Source organism: Saccopteryx bilineata, chromosome 3 (assembly GCF_036850765.1).
Source record: "Saccopteryx bilineata isolate mSacBil1 chromosome 3, mSacBil1_pri_phased_curated, whole genome shotgun sequence".
Lineage (NCBI taxonomy): Eukaryota > Metazoa > Chordata > Mammalia > Chiroptera > Emballonuridae > Saccopteryx > Saccopteryx bilineata.
In genome coordinates, this window is record NC_089492.1 from 282,841,956 (window position 1) to 282,859,081 (window position 17,126).

Consider the following 17,126-nt stretch of genomic DNA (forward strand, 5'->3'; position numbering starts at 1 on the left):
TTGATTGAGAACCACTGAACAAAACCAACTTGCCTGCCAGTGACAAGGCATGTCAGCGAGGCCATCTCAAACTGTCTCGCCCCAGCCAAGCCAGCTCAGACCAGGACAAGTGCCCAGCTTGGCCCAAAGAGTCTTGAGAGATAATTGTACCATTTTCAGTCGCTATGTTCTGAGTAGTTTGTCCCACAGCATAAGCAGGCACACCTGACCACAGTGGCTTAAACAGGAAGAAATGTATTGTCTTCCACAACGGGAAGTACAGAGGTGGGCAGTCCGCCATGGTGCCGGACACAGCGATGCGGCCCCAGGCCCTTCTCCTCTTTCCATTCCATTGTCCTTGGTGGTGGGCTTCGGCCTCCTGCTTGTTTCCTGGTGGTCCCGGAATGGCTGCTCCAGCTCCACGTCTGAGCTCTCGAAGACAAAAAGAAGACAAGGCAAAGGGACAAAGGGAAACAAGCTTTTTCCTAGCGAAGACTTGCCTTTTGTTACAGAAGAGAAGCCCTCCCCAGTGGCCTTCACTTTCATGTCATTGGTGAGAACTGAATAATACGGCCAGCGCTAGCAGCAAGGGAGGCTGGGAAATCAAGGCAGCTAGCTTTCAGCTTACTCAGTTGAGGGAGGCGATGACTAGGGGCTGGTCGTATCTGCTGCACTGTCTCTCTGGGGGTCTTGGGCCCTTGGTTTCTTGTCTCTACTTGTGGCGTATCTACCCCAGCCTTTTCTCTCTGAAGATTGGCTTTCGTTTCTCCAAACACAAGGTGGGAAGTGGCCACCCCAACCCTGGAACTGCATTAGATTCTCAACTCGAGCACCACTAATGACTTGGCATGGCATCTCAGACTCCACTTCCAAACGCTAAAAACAGAGATGCTGATTGGCCCAGCTTGAGTTAGAAGAGAACCTGATTGGTTTGGCTTGGGTAGCATCTACTGCTTGACCAACCCGCTGTGGCTAAGAGCACACACAGCATTAGGTAGGGCAAACCTGATTTGAGGAAGGGGTGCATTCTCAGGGAAAGGGGATGTGGCTGTGGAGATACCCTAAAAGCTACCTAGTTTAAGGAGTGAAAAAAAGAAATTGCCGGCCCTGGCTGGTTGGCTCAGTGGTAGAGTGTCGGCTGGGTGTGTGGAAGTCCTGTGTTTGATTCCTGGTCAGAACGAATAGGAGAAGCGACCATCTGCTTCTCCCCTGCTCCTCCCTTCTGTCTCTCTCCCTCTCTATATAACTCTCTCTCTCCTCTCCTCCTGCATCCATGGCTTTAATGGTTTGAGCGATTTGGCCCCAGATGCTGAGGATGGCTGGATGGCTCCATGGCCTTGCCTCAGGCACAGAAATAGCTTGGTTGCTGAGCAACCGAGTAGTGGCCCCAGATGGGCAGAGCATTGCCCTGTAGGGGGATTACGGGGTGGATCCCGGTCGGGCACATGCAGGAGTCTGTCTCTTTGCCTCCCTGCCTCTCACTTAGTAAAAAAATAAAATAAAATAAAAAAAGAAATTGTGATCATGGGTTGCAATGTTCATATGATAAAAATGAACACATCCTCTGAAAGACCTAAAATATAGTGAAGTCATATAGGCATCAAATTTAACTTATGCAAATTCAAATATACATGTTCCACCCACAAACAACATCCCCCCCACACACATACACACACAATTTGGATCCCAAACATGAGTCAGCTGCTTGAACTACTGCCTAACCGAGTGACCTTTTTGGATGCTGGAGAGAAACTTGCCATTTTGTACTTTGGGGATACGATACAATATAAATAATACTATGTCAAAAAAAATTTCCGGAATTTTCAAGAGTCTTTTTAAGATCAGATAATGCTCACCTTGCTCACTGACTTTAGGTCTGAACCCTGTGTACTGTGCACCTTCCGTGGAATATCACATAAAGGAAACCTCCCATTTCCTTCTAGTCTTAATCAGCATTAAGAATGTATTTGGTTTTGAAATATCAAGATTTTTTTTTTATTGTGGCTTTTGAAAAATAAAACATAAATGATATCTATGACTTCTGGCTCTTCCTCCCATTTTGTTTGGCGGTCCTGGCACTAGGGTAACAACCTTTAAAGTCCTACGAAAGCATCTTAGTATTTGGACACGGAAGAGTCTCACTGACTCACAGAGGATCACGCAAGGCCGAGCAGGATGACGTTTCTAGTTCCTTCCACCAGGCTTAGAGGACAGAAAACGCTGACCGGACCTGCTGGAATCATTTCTCTTCAGCGTCTCTCTTTCTTGGTTCATCTTTGGGGTGGCTTTTCTGGCTCCAACCTTCAATGAACAAGAGAAACCAGTGCGCAAACTCTATCATTGCAGTGAGATCCCCAAACATGTCATGCAAATGTTTTTTTTAACTTAAAATAAGACTTTTCTTTAAAAAGTATATATATGCTAAAGAAAGTTAAAATGATCCACCAATGTCACACTACCGAAGGAAAGCGCTATGAAGGTTTTTTGGCATCCAGCCTTCTGATACACAGGTAATGGTTTCCCTTTTTATATTTGTGTTTCGAAACCGAGAGCTTCTTAGGAGGTGCGCATTCGTTGTGAGGGAGTATCTTTCTCCTGAAGAGCTGTTACCAAACTGCAGGTGTCTTATGTCTCTGATGTCACAGGAGGGAAAATGCAGGGTATTGGAGGGAGTCTGTTTGGCCCTTTGTTGAGCACTGGCCACCCCCTCCTGGAAGCCATGTGTGTGATCCTAGCTCTGGTCATGCTTGATTGGACACTTGGCACAGGCTGGGCTCTTTAGATAACCGCTCCCAGGATTTGGGGTTAAAGGGCTCTGAGAGGTTATCCGCTCCCTGGGCTGGTCCTTTGGACTGGGGGACCTTGAAGTCATTCCTTCCTGTCATGTGACTGAAGAGAGCTCAGCAGAGATATGGAGAAATGACAAGGAGAGATGTGGTGTGTGTGTGTGTGTGTGTGTGTGTGTGAGAGAGAGAGAGAGAGAAAGAGAGAGAGAGAGAGAGAGAGAGAGAGAGAGAGAGACATGGTGCCTGGAACACGACGGCTTACCCGTTCTGTTTTGGGGCCAGACTCTTTCAGCTCTTTGTTTTAATGAGAGACTCACTTGGGTATCCTTATGAAAGCCCCTTCCATCTGTCTGAATAGCACTGTATTACTTACAATGCAAGAATCGCTCTCTCAGAGTTCTGCATCTACTGTGGATAGATTGTAACTTGCAAGCTTTACAACAAGCTTCCAATTCCAGCCCTATTCCTGCAGTGAGGACACAATACCCTTGCTGGAGGAGGGCTGTGGGTAGTCAAACTTCAGCCTTTCCACTTACTACGTGACCCTTGGTGTCCTCATCTGTGAGATATTGCCCAGAATATCCACAGAGAGGAGGTTCTGGGTCGAGTTCAATGAAAGGGGCTGTTGGACCATCTCTTGATCTCTGTTCACTTTCAGACAGGTTTAAGCATCCGCTCCTGAGACCGACGCCAGTGGCTGGCAGGAGCCTTGCATGTGCTTTGAGACTGTGTTCAAGATCATTTCAGAGTGAGAAGGGTTAACGTCTCTGCACTAGCCCACGAAGTATATACCTTGCTCGGAATGTCAGGGAAAATGGAAACAGACAGCAAATGTTGGAAACTTTTCCCTGGAAACCACCTTGCTTTTATAGCCTTTTTTATTTGATTTTCAATAAAATTGCTGGCTATGGATAGCTCCCAAATGCCAGTGCCCTGACCTGGTGTGGGGCGGGCCGTCGGAATTTGAGCCAAAGAGTGTGTTAGAAGTTAAGAGTCCTCGGTCCAGGGTCCTCTGCCCCGAGGTCTGCCAGGAATGTGGAGGTTTGGTCCTCGTTTTTAGGTGACAAGGGCAGGACAGCAGAAGGCAGGGATGGGTGATCGAGAAGAGGAAGAGATGGGGAATGAGAAATTTGAAAATGCAAACGAGGGCAGGAAGGGCAGGGAAAACGTGGCAGGATCTACCTTGAACCTGGGACTACAGGCAGTCACCGTGCACACAGCTTGGATGTTTGGAGGCAAGGGGCTCACCCTTAGAATGAACAGGCATGGATAGAAGCCAGTCATTTAAGTAGCGACACCTAAGCGGACAGGAGTGGCTGCTCTAGGGGACTTCAAGTGTCGGCTCTAGAAAGACACCAGTCCATTCTCGCACAACCTCAGGTCTCGGTTTGAATGGCCCTCCTTCCGGGAGGCCTCTCCTGGCCCTTGGACTGGGTGGGTCCCTGTGACATACACTCCCGGGCTCAGTCCTTACAACATTTTGTACAGCCTGACCAGGATGTGGCGCAGTGGATAGAGCATTGGACTGGGATGCGGAAGACCCAGGTTCGAGACCCCGAGGTCGCAAGCTTGAGTGCGGGCTCATCTGGGCTCATCTGGTTTGAGCAAAGCTCACCAGCTTGAACCCAAGGTCACTGGCTCGAGCAAGGGGTTACTCGGTCTGCTAAAAGCTCACGTCAAGGCACATATGAGAAAGCGATCAATGAACAACTAAGGTGTCGCAACGAAAAACTGATGATTGATGCTTCTCATCTCTCTCCGTTCCTGTCTGTCCCTATCTATCCCTCTCTCTCTGAAAGAAAAAAAAACCCAAACAAAACATTTTGTACAAAGTAATTACGTCATCATTACTTGTATTTTTATAAAAAGTGGCCCAAGACTGTAAGGCGTAAAGGCAGGCAGTGTTGTTTCTTCATTGATCTGACCCAGGGTTTCTCACCCCTTACCCCTCCCCTTTTTCCTATTATGGTCCTTTGATAAACGCTCCCACAGTCATGAAATATTAATGTTACAGATAGCACTGTATGTATTTCTGTGCTTTAAACATCTTAAAAAAGGAATTTTTGCCATCTCCGGGGTGAGATACTGCCCTCACTGAGAACTCATGGTGGAATCCCAACACCTGGACAGTGCCCGACTCTTGTTCTTGTAGGCTCTCGGCAAATGTTTGCTGAATGAATGGGGACCACCAGAACATCCTCTGCTTACTTCTCCCTCCCCAGTGCCTAGCACAGCATATGGTCTAGGCTAGGTAGTCAGTAAATATTTGTTAACTAGAAGATCTTCCTCATTAGCATGCAACTGACAAACAATTATAAAAAGCTGTTCGCTGCAAATGAACTGCAAATCAATGAATGGCATTTTGGAGGACAGGAAACAAAAACCCATAGGACCTTCAAAAGGAAGGAGCTGCCCGCTCTGACACTTGCTAGCGGTGGAGACGCCTTTGGGAGTGGGTAGGACTGAAGGACCGGGTTTTACATGTCCTGTCTTTTTCAAGGTGGTCACGATGACTCCATGCCCATAGGGACTCGGGGCACACTGTGGAGGAAGGAGCCTAAAGCCACACTTTGCAAGGAACCTGGAGGAAACCCTTTCGTACCGAGGAGGTTCTAGACACCACGCCTCTACGTGTGGGCTGGAGGGGCTGGCAGAATGGGCACCATCTACATGCATTCTGTTTAGACCAGAGGCGGCCCGAAGTTCCAGGAGGCTGCACATCTCAGGGAGGTACATGTTTCCACGACATCCAAGATATCAGGTCCATCCCTATAGCTCCTCTGCCATCTTACATCCCCAGGTGGTCCTCAGACAAAACCTCGCTGTGGGGCGGTTCCTGCCTGCTCCCGGGCTCAACCATCTACACGGAGGAACAGGAGACAGGCTTCCGCTCGTTCCCACTTTGCAGGGTAGCGAAGGTCTCAGGTCTGGGGGGCCCTCAGGATGCTCGCTCTCCTCCTAACTTCCTGTCCTGGGTAGTAACCGTCCTCTAGTCTTAGAACAAGAGTGCTGGTTAAGAAGAGGCTTCTCTCTTCCAAAAACATCCCTTACCTAGAATCATTTTTTCCTCTGAGGATAATTTTGTTGTTTTGAAATGACTGTGACCTTTTATCAAACTCAGATTTATCTCCTCTCTCTTATCCAGCTAAAATGTGTTTCCTTTCAAGCTTCCTGAGAGCTTGCTTCTACCCTCTGCAAAGTGGGAACGTGGGTTGGGTTGATTCCAGTTCCCGGGCAGAATTGAAAATGGCAATATTTCAGCAGGTTTTAGATGTCATAGTCTTGATTCTCAATGCTTAAAAAGGAGTATTCTAGAGGAGGCTGCCTTGAAATGCAAGAGAAATGCCACCCAAAACGCATCAGGTTTGTCACCTGTATGTTTATTACCTTCAAGGAGGCCAAGCTGTGCTTACCTGGCTGTTGGCCAGCTCTCTTACCCAACCTAGCTGTGTGGCTCTGGACAAATTACTTAAAGTCTCTGAGCCTTAAACACCTCCTCTGATGACTGGGGATAAAACACCGCATAGGGTTGTTGTGAAGATTAAATCAGATGATGCTTAGCCCTGTGCCTGGCACACACTAGATGCTCAGTACATGACAGACATAGGATGATTGACAGTTGGGGTTCTGCTGACCTCTTACTGTGCTCTCTTCTTCGGGCTCACCTGGCAGTTTGAGCTTTGCATCTTGTTTTTCACCGTCGCTACAAACATGCGTCTCTTTAATAAAGAATAGTGACAACATTTAGCTCATGTTCTTCACTTTTGCATCAAAGAAAAATGGATTTTTCTCAACTTTCAGATGCTACCCTTTTGGATGGAATGTAGGGCCCTTTCTAGGGACAGGGGTGGGGGTGAGAATGTGAGTCTGAGGCAAGGGCCTTAGCTCTCATCAGTGGTGCGCTGTCCTGCTGAGCCCCTTTGGGGTTTCCGTCCCAGATTTTGGAGGCATTGGCGGGGAGGGGGCTGGTCAGCCACGGTGCCCTGGAAGAACACTATACCCCCTCAGAGGACAGATCCGCTTTAGCTGGAAGCAGAGCCGCCCACATCAGTGGAAGAGGATGTAGATGTGCAATGGGTTTCCACCCGGGCACCCCAGGACCTAAGCATGGTGACAGCCACAGCAGCTGACCTCCCTGTCGGGGACTGTGGGGGCCTGTTGGGAAGCCAGTGCCACCACAGGTCTGGAGCTTCCCCTAGGGTCTGACTGCTGTTGTTGACCCTGGTCTCTCCAGGACCCCGACTCTCAGGGACAGTTCACCAAAGAATGAGCATCCCCTAGCGCTGGGGACACAACAGGGAGAGAGTGAGCCAGGGCCTCCCTTATGGATTGACATTCCGGCAGGTGACCATGCAGGGGCGTCAGGGAGGGTACATTCTCGGAGAGCCCTGAGCACTCACTGGGGCCATCAACCTGATGCCTACGGGGGCCAGGGAAGTAGAAGTGACGCGAGCCCGGTGAGGATGCCAGCACACCCCAACCCCAGCACCTAAGGGGCCTCGAGTCACCACGTCTCTCAAGTCTCCCAGAGAAGCCAAAAATCCAGAGGATTCCATGCAAGTGCTTTGAAATGTTACTCGAAATAAAAAAAATCCAAGTCAAATGAAAACATCTGTGGGCTGCCATCTTGCACATCTGGTTGAGAGCCCACCCCTTGGCGTCTAGTTGGTGCTCAGTAAACACCTGTGGGAGAGGTTGCCAGGCAAACTACCGGCTGCCTGGTTAAACTGGACTTTCAGAATGAAACCAAAGAATTTTTTAGTGTTAAGTAGGTCCCATGCAATATTCGGGACATACTTATACTAAGTAATTGCTTGTTGTTAACCTGAAATTCAGATTGAACTGGGCACCCTGTTGTGTTTAGCTTTGTTTTACCAACTCTTTTAACTCCGGCAACCTGATTGGACATTCACAAAGCTCATGGAGGACATAAGGCCATCTTCTGGGACAGGGACGTAGCTGCTGTATGTCTCTTCCATTCTTATGAAAGGATGCTAACCCTACTGTCAGGGCGTCAGTCTCTGAAGGCTTGAGGGCCTGTATTTAACTGACAGTTGCCCTCCAGGCATTTTCTGTGGAGGAGGCTGTGAGCCTGAAGCTACTCAATATTTATCACAAACTGAGAGAGGAAGTAAGCTCAGAAGATGGTCACCATCCAAATTCCCTGTATATTATGAAGCAGTGCTCTAAAACCAACAACCTTCCTTTTTTGTTTGTAGGTGAACCCTTTACCCATGCAAAATCTCTTCAAGTTTGCATATCAAACAGATAACAGAAAGCTTCCCTCATGGGAACAAAGGGTGTGTGTGTGCATTGAGTCACACCCTTCCATGGCACCCAAGGGCTCCAGGGAACCCCAGTTTGAACATTGTTCCAAAATAGCTTTCTGGATTAGATCCAATCAGTGGACAGCTAAGTACGGAAGGGCAGAGCCTGGCACCCACACACCTGCTTTGCCTCCGCTCACCGGGATGTGTGTGATGATATCAGTCTGTCTCACAAGCTGTTCTCAGACATCGCCCAGCCAACATCCCGTTGCTATTCTAAGGGAGTTGTTTATTATTTCACATGATGTCCTCTCCAGGGAAAATCCAGTATGGTCTTTGTACTGAGAGTGCTTCTGAGCATTGTGTCCATTCATCTCACGGACACCGTGAACTCTGGACCCATCCCGGCTGGGTTCTCCACCTCCCATCGGCCACCAGAAGCCCACAGTCGGATGAGGCTCCCCCTTTGGTAGGTGAGGACATGTTTACAACGGGCACTTTCATCCTCATTCCTGACTCCATTTTGTACCCACTTTTCTCCTCCTTTCACCCACCTACCTCATTCTTGGGATAGGGGTTCCTGGGGCTCCCCACACCTCTTCCTCTTTTTCTTCTCTTATGACCTTGTCTCCAAGTCCCCACATCATTTAGAGGCTACGATGGTTGCCCTCGCAGCCAAAGCCACGCTTTACTTCCCCTCTGCCCTCTCTCACCTCCAGATACTGGGTCGGATGCTTACTTGTCTCTTAGGTCATTTGTTCAGATTGCAGGTGGGGAGGGGGAGGGGCAGGGGCTGGGCTGGGGGGAGGGAGGGGAGGGAGTGGAGGTGTGTGTGGTTGTTCCTTGGGCAGCATACCCTGGCCCTCACACCCCATAAGCTCTTACCCTTCGTAAATACTGTATCAACTTTGTGTCTTGCTGCAAATCAGAAAACCACTCCATACCTGCCTCTCTTTCTCTTTGAAGAAACAGTTGCAAGGTGTTGATTCTTTTACATTTCTCTGTTCAGGATCCTCTAAACGTTCCTGAGTGGAAATATCAGGTGAGCAAGAGAGTGTTTGGTGTGTCCTAACCTGTCCCATTCTGTGGCACACCTCTAGGCTTCTAGGGGATGCAGGGGTTCAAGAGTTAGTGGGCAAAAGATGGGGGACAGGTGAGGGTCTTTTTCTTCAACTGTCTTCTATCCATATACTGGGCTACTCTAACCACGTTTTACTTTTTTCAACCTTGTGTGGGCCAGAGGGTACCACCTCCAAGCCTCGCTCCCATCCCATTCCCATCCTACATGACACCTACGGATTTCTGTGTTTTCTGTGGTCAAAAACACACAAGTGGCACTGAGGAAACCAGGATCTTGAGAATACCTAGGCCCAATAAAATCTTGGAAAACAGCGAGTTAAAATAATAGTGATGATAAAGGTGATGGTATTAAGAGCATCTATCCAGTGTTACCCGCGTGCTCAGGGTTTTGCATACACACTCTCATGGAACTGAATGCTTTGCATTAGGTGCCATTTTATTCTCATTTAAAATCGAGGGTGTCTGAGTTAATTAAGCAGAGGAAGGGGCTCATGCCCGGCTGAGACCACTGACAGGGCTGTGGCCACGCCCCTTGGCCAGGATTTGATTGGCTGCAGATTTGATTGGCAAGCAAGCAGAGTGCTGCCTCCCCAGCCTGAAGCAGCCAGTGCCCCTCATTCAGCCTTTGTCACACTTGGGGAGTCCTAATAAAGGGCTAAGAAAGGGCTTAATTGCATCTCAAAAGGCAATTTCTGTGCATTAAAAAAATTTCTTATTAAAATACCCAAAAAGAATCTGGGCCTTTTCTTGGCTGTAGCCCTAGCTGTATTTACCAAATAGAAAAAGATGTTCCCAAAAGAGCTGCCAGCTTCGGGCGACAGTGGCTCGGTGCGTGCTGAACGGGACGGCAGGCAGGAGGCTCTGAAAGCAACGCAGGCCCCCCCCCCCCCCCCCCCCGGGCCCCGCCACGAGTTCGTGCTGCGTGCCAGGCCCTGTGCGCTGTATATCACGGAACCCTCCCCGTGCCCCTGTGAAATAGGTCCCACAGTTACCATTTTTGGTTGTTTTCGTTGAGAACTCTGAGATACAGAAGTTAAGCCATTTCCTTAGGGTCACTCAGGGGCAGAGGTGGGGCTTGAACCCTATTTGTTTGACTCTGAAACCCTCTTGCGAACTCCAACAGACACTGCTGCCTTCTCTAGTGATGTGGGGAGCCAAGTAGACTGAGCACAGCCTTGGCCTCTGTCGTCGTCACTGCCACATGGACAGAGCGCAGAGCCAGGGTGCCTCAGAGGCATCTGGCTGCGATGGACCACAGTGCTCTCTGTGGATGCCCAGCACGGAGGCATTCTAAGCATTTCATATCATTTTTGCAGTCAAAGGTTCTTAGTATGGAAGCATGACTTTCGACTCTGGAAAGTTCTGCTTGGTGAAGAGACGTTCAAACATTAAACTACATTTTTGGGGGGTGGGGTGGGGGGGTGGCAAGGTGAAGAATTTCATTTCCCAATGCTTCAACCAGGCCATTGCTACAAACAGGTGAAATTTTATACAGGAGATGGAAAAAGAAAATAAGGCTCTTTGTGGAAATATTAGGTGTGAAACTGAAAGCAAAAAGGAATTCTATTTTCCTTTAACTTCCATTTAAAAAATGAACACATACCCCCTTGGAAGGAACTGAGGCTAAGACAAATGTATACAAGTTCTCATCAGAATCTATTTATCGTTTTTTTTCTCACAAACAGGAATTTCTGACAACATATGAACAGCCCAACTTAAGTGCAGAGCCAAGCCCTGGCATGAGAACCCCAGGAGCAGTGGTGAGAGGACGGAGAGGGCGAAGCCCTGGCATGAGAACTGGTAAGTGGATGGAGAGGGGGAAGCCCTGGCATGAGAACCCCAGGAGCAGCGGAGAGTGGATGGAGAGGGGGATGCCCCGGCATGAGAAGCCCAGGAGCAGTGGAGAGTGGACGGAGAGGGGGATGCCCTGGCATGAGAACCCCAGGAGCAGCGGAGAGTGGACGGAGAGGGGGATGCCCTGGCATGAGAACCCCAGGAGCAGCGGAGAGTGGACGGAGAGGGGGATGCCCTGGCATGAGAACCCCAGGAGCAGCGGAGAGTGGACGGAGAGGGGGATGCCCCGGCATGAGAAGCCCAGGAGCAGTGGAGAGTGGACGGAGAGGGGGATGCCCTGGCATGAGAACCCCAGGAGCAGCGGAGAGTGGACGGAGAGGGGGATGCCCCGGCATGAGAAGCCCAGGAGCAGTGGAGAGTGGACGGAGAGGGGGATGCCCTGGCATGAGAAGCCCAGGAGCAGCGGAGAGTGGACGGAGAGGGGGATGCCCTGGCAGGAGAACCCCAGAAGCAGTGGAGAGTGGATGGAGAGGGGGATGCCCTGGCATGAGAAGCCCAGGAGCAGCGGAGAGTGGACGGAGAGGGGGATGCCCTGGCATGAGAAGCCCAGGAGCAGTGGAGAGTGGACGGAGAGGGGGATGCCCTGGCATGAGAAGCCCAGGAGCAGTGGAGAGTGGACGGAGAAGGGGATGCCCTGGCATGAGAACCCCAGGAGCAGTGGAGAGTGGACGGAGAGGGGCATGCCCTGGCATGAGAACCCCAGGAGCAGTGGAGAGTGGACAGAGAGGGGCATGCCCTGGCAAGGGAGTCTGCGAGGGATGGCGAGGGACGGCGAGGGAGTCTGCTAGGGACGGCGAGGAATGGTGAGGAAGGGCGGTGGAAAAGTGAACCCGGGCAGGGGAGGGCAGCACGTGTGGGTGTGAACCCTGCTGCACCGACTAGCCAGGGAACTCTACTCTCTGTCAAGCTCAGTGGTCCCCTCTCTCAGTGACCTGCTGCTCGCCAGTGTTCCTTGCTGGGTTGACGGGACAGAGGAAGCGTGTGTCATGGGGAGCAGGTGCCTGCCCTTTGCTGAGCGCGCGATAAATAGTACCATCAGCATTGCCACGCTAATGACTCTAGTCCTTATAAACCTTTCCCTAAATTGTGGTAACTTTGAAAGTCCCTGTCACAGGTTCAACTTGACCGCTTCAGAGCCTTCTCCACTGAAGGATGTCTAGTGCCCAACAGGGAGGCACAGCTCCCGCTCTGTATATGAACGGGGCGGCCTCCGAATAATGCATGTGAAGCCTGATTATGTAAATCCTCAGGTTGTCTTACATTATTAGTCAGCTCATGACAATGGCTTTTTTTGGGCCCTTTGCTGTCCCATTCTGTGATCTGGTGTCTCTGCTTTGGGACCTAGCCTGCCAAGCCTTGGGGGGGGGGTGCCTCAGAAGGGGTGAGCTCTCCAGAGACCACATCAAAGGAAAGTCAGAGCTCTGTCACTGGCCCAGCTCTCCCTGGCATTGCTCGGTGTGACAGGAAACTGTCCCCTGCCTGAGGCAGCCCCATGACACATGCAGACATGGGTCTGTGATGTTTAATTTAACTCAGAGTGGTGAGCGCTGGAAACGCCACATCTGGTCCTCCCTCAGAGCAGGGCGGCTGCTCTCATTTCTGGGGCTACACGTCATGGAGCCTGCGGTCTGGAAGATGTGTGGATGGAGGGTAGGCCTCTGCAGGGAACGCAGCTGAGGTCAGCTCTTCACCTGTCTGCTCTGCACAGGCTGTTCTTCAAGGGCACGCATCCACCCCCATCCACCTGTCCATCCATCTGTCTGTCCATCCGTCCATCCATCCATCCATCCATCCATCCATCCATCCATCTCTATCCATCTGTCCATCCATCCATCCATCCATCCACCCACCCATCCATCTATTCACCAAATATTTATTGGGTGTCTCCTACATTCTGGGCAATCAGAATAGGAAACTAAATCTCTGTTCTCAGAGAACTTAATCATCCACGTATCCCCAGGACCTGGCAGAATGATAAAAATACAAATAATAGCCACCATTTAAAAGAAAAATACAAGTGAGTTTTAGAGAATTTAAGAAACCTGCCCGAGACCCCACAGTGAGTGGCAGATCTAGGGTCTAAACCTAGGTCTGTCTGATGTTAAAGCTACTCTGCCGCCCTGGCCGGTTGGCTCAGCGGTAGAGCATCGGCCTAGCGTGCGGAGGACCCGGGTTCGATTCCCGGCCAGGGCACACAGGAGAAGCGCCCATTTGCTTCTCCACCCCTCCGCCGCGCCTTCCTCTCTGTCTCTCTCTTCCCCTCCCGCAGCCAAGGCTCCACTGGAGCAAAGATGGCCTGGGCGCTGGGGATGGCTCTGTGGCCTGTGCCTCAGGCGCTAGAGTGGCTCTGGTCGCAACATGGCGACGCCCAGGATGGGCAGAGCATTGCCCCTGGTGGGCGTGCTGGGTGGATCCCGGTCGGGCGCATGCGGGAGTCTGTCTGACTGTCTCTCCCTGTTTCCAGCTTCAGAGAAATGCAAAAAAACAAAAACAAAAAAAAACCTACTCTGCCACCTTCATCTGCCCACTCCCCTAGGGCACTCCCTCTGCCCAGGAGCGGAGGGGCAGCCTCAGCGCTTCTGCTCTGAGCAGGGCCTCACCTTCTGCTGCCTGATGGCCCTGTTGAGCCTCTTCTCCTGGAACAGCTGCTGCTCCATGCGCTCCAGCGCCTCCTTCAGCAGCGCCTTCTCTTCCGCCTCCTTGTAGACGTCGTCCTCCAGCTTTGCCACCTGCGACTCGTACATCTGAGCGGATGCTTTGCTCTGCCTGAGTGTGCCGGAGAGACAAAGCCTCTTTTCCCCTCACCTTTCTCAGTCACCGCCAATGTCCCCGAACCTGGAGATTCTCCAAATGCCCCCAGCTACCGCTAACTCAGTGTTTCCATTACATGCAGGAGAGGAAGACCGAGGTTCCGGGGAGTAGGGGGCAGAATAAGCAGCGAGTCAGCCAACTCAGCGAAGCGAGAGGGCGCAAAGGATGAGTGGCCGGCCCCTCCCGACCCCTCAGAGAGCACGGGGAGACCTGCAGCTGCTGCGAATGGCATGGAGCTTAATGGAAAGTTCACAAATGCTGACGCATGAGGCAAATTCATAAAAGGTGCGGCTTATTCATGAAGAGAGAGTAAAGAGTGGAGAATCCTGAGCACTTCGATGGCTGCTGTCTCAACTGAGACACTTGTCACTACCAGGCCCGAGTCACCATCTTGGCCACCCCTCCCCCACTCCCCATATTTTAATTCTTCTACACGCAGGTCAGTGTTCTGCTGCCCTGAGGTCTGGCCGGGCGAATGCAGGCTGGGGCCTTTCCTCGGGGACATGAGCGGTACCTGAGCTGCTCAATGTCCTTTTCGTATCCTTTCAAAAGCTCCTCCTTTCTCTCCAGCTGGCTCTTGAGCTGGGTGATCTTATCGAACACCAGGTCGAGGTCCCTTTGTCGAAGCTGGTTGACTCTCTCCCTCTCTCTGGGGGAGAGGTGTTTCATGGACACGTGACCTGCCATGTCCTTGATGTTCATCAGACTGCTGAGCGTCCTGCTCATGTCCATGTACTACAAGGAAGGCGTGTCGCATGTGAGAGGCCTGGCCTGAGACCGCCGGCGGCCGCCCGGAGGAGGCCAACGCCTAATTCTGACTCACTCATTTTTTGGCAATCACAGGGAACACACACACGTTTCGGAAATGAGCGTGACTGGGGTGGTTAGTATGACTTTCATTTCCTCCACGTCCTTTTGTACTATACTTTTATGAGAACTGGGGATGGGGGTTGCCAACAGATATAAATGTTCATTCTTGCTCTGCAGGTTTGCAGGGAGGTTGGCTGTGCCCTGTCTGACCCACGCTGGCTGGCGTAGTAGAAGGGTCTTGCAGGGCCATTAGACAACCGGATAAGCGTGCGGGGTTGGTGTTTAAACTATCCCGTGGCTCATGCTGAGTGCAGGGACCCCAGGTTTGTGTACGTACCAGGTTTTCGCTGAGATCCAGAGCCTCGGCCATGTCCATTTTCCCCGACCTCTCAGTGGCTGAGTTGGCAAGGCCAATTTGAGCCTGAAATAAGAGTTAAAAAGTCTTGGCGTTCCGTGATGAAATTCGGCAGCCGGACATTAGAGCCCCGTGCAGTTACCGAAGAATAACCCAGCAGAGTGAACTTTCGTTTCCGTTCCTGACCTTCTGGTCTGATTCCTTCGTCAACTGCTTCCTTGTAACTGCATTCCTACCCTTCAGAGTGTGGCTCTCTTTGAAATGACACATCCCCTGCTGTGTTCTTTCGGTGCTGTCTTCCCTCTAGACCAGCAGTTCTCAACGAGCGGTGATTTTGTCCACCCTTGTCCCTCCCCCAGACATTTAGCCATGCACAGGCACATTTTTGGCTGTTAAAACTGGGGGGTGGGGGTGGGTGCTACCGACATCCAATGGGTAGAGGGCAGGGAGGTTGCTACACATCCTGCAGCACACAGGGCCCCCCACAACACAGAATTACCTGGCCCAAAATGTCAGATGTATTGAGGCGAGAAACCCTGGTCTAGACGACAAGCTCCCAAAGCATGGGAACCGTGGTGCTGCTGCTCACTGTCCCATTTCCTGTGCCTGCCACGGCACCTGGCACAGAGTGTGCGTGTTTGTTGAATGAATGAGTGAAGGGTAAATAGAAAATAGCCCCCCTCCTTTTGTTAAAGGAATCTGATTTTTATGCAGGGGGAACTATCCCCTCCTCACAAGATTTGGCCCAACCTCCCTCTAGTGCTGGACCCAGGTGGGTGAGCATCACTTCACACCCATCCCAGAGACGACGCAGAACGGTGTTTACAGCTGTGCACCGACTCAGACCTTAATCGGCCCGTGGCCTGCTAAAGGTCCCTACCGGCTGCGTGGAAAAGCCGCCGGACTGATCGGGGAATCTAAGGAACCACAAATACCCAATAAATCTCCTTTAAAAAGTAACCTGGGTTTTCAGTGCTTGCCACATAGCGTCTCTTAGCCCGTAGCATCTGCGGGCACCACACTATAAATCTCTGAGATAAAAAACAAAAAACAAAACCCAAATACAAAAGTGTAGAGGCCCCAGAAGGGACTGTGGTAGACAAGAGTGGACATAGTTCTATTTTTACAGAGATGAGAATCTAAGAGGGTATTTGAAGATGACAATAAACTGGGCAGATCTGCTGCAAGAAACCCCCTGAGAGGCTGCTCGGCACCTTGACCTTCTTGGACTGCATCCTCTGCGCCCCTACACAGCCCCCTCTTTTCCTAAGGGCGAGTCTGGGAGACAGGGTTCGGTTACACAGTCTCAACCCCCTTCGCGGCAGCCTAACAGGGTGCGAGAGATAGACTACCAGGGACACAGTCCTGGCTCCTCGGTCAGCCAGGAGTAATTAAAGTAACCAGGCCCAGGCTGCTGTGAGGATGAAGTGGACAGTGTGTGAACAGGGCTTTGCTCAGTGCCTGGCACAAGTCAGCACTTAACCGACATCTGCTATTCTTCCTCCTGCTTCTTCTTTAAAGCCTTCTCTTTCTCTAATTTTAATTACTGCCGGCCTGGAAGGCCTGGGGTCTTCTAAGACAGTTAGGAGGTTTGGCGCTCTGTGGTGTCAGTGGTGGGATCAGGGGTCATTGCCAAGGGGGAGGAAAATCTCGGAAGCAGGGTCAGGATTTGAGATCCAACTGAGTTCCCTATTTGGAGATTGTCCCTCCATTCCCAACCTCGGAGAATGAGCCTTTGATCTTATCAAGAAAACCAATAGAATTTTGAAGACTCACATCTCTAGAAAAATTGTTGGGGAGGATGTTAATACAGATAGGATGACTATTATTCCTCCTACGAGCCTGAGTACGGTCTAGATCCAGCTGCAGCAGCAAGCCCCACCCAGTGGATCCTGGGAATGACATTGACCTCAGCTGTCTGCTGTCATGTGTCAATCAAACATCCATTTAGGATACAGGGTACCTTCAACTTAACAGTCAAATTACTTCTGAAGGCCCTGGCCAGTTGGCTCAGTGGTAAAGCGTTGACCCAGCGTGTGGATGTCCTGGGTTCAATTCCAGGTCAGGGCACACAGGAGAAGCAACCATCTGCTTCTCCACCCCCTCTCCTTTTTTTCTCTCTTCTCCTCCCACAGCCATGGCTCAATTGGTTCAAGCACACTGGCCCCTTGTGCTGAGGATGGC

General features: G+C 51.0%; 1 protein-coding gene across 1 annotated transcript in view; it reads right to left on the reverse strand.

Annotated features, from left to right (window-relative positions):
• Window positions 1-17: 17 nt before the first annotated feature.
• FHAD1 (forkhead associated phosphopeptide binding domain 1) overlaps window positions 18-17,126 on the reverse strand; it is a 133,822-nt gene continuing 116,713 nt past the window's right edge. Inside the window, exons 29-35 of the mRNA XM_066270378.1 lie at window positions 14,925-15,008; window positions 14,292-14,512; window positions 13,567-13,732; window positions 8,977-9,057; window positions 6,431-6,484; window positions 2,130-2,280; window positions 18-411 (exon numbers count right to left, since the gene is read on the reverse strand). Coding sequence (XP_066126475.1) covers window positions 2,164-2,280; window positions 6,431-6,484; window positions 8,977-9,057; window positions 13,567-13,732; window positions 14,292-14,512; window positions 14,925-15,008 — 723 coding nt within the window. The 3' untranslated portion in view covers window positions 18-411; window positions 2,130-2,163. The remainder of the gene's footprint in view (window positions 412-2,129; window positions 2,281-6,430; window positions 6,485-8,976; window positions 9,058-13,566; window positions 13,733-14,291; window positions 14,513-14,924; window positions 15,009-17,126) is intronic.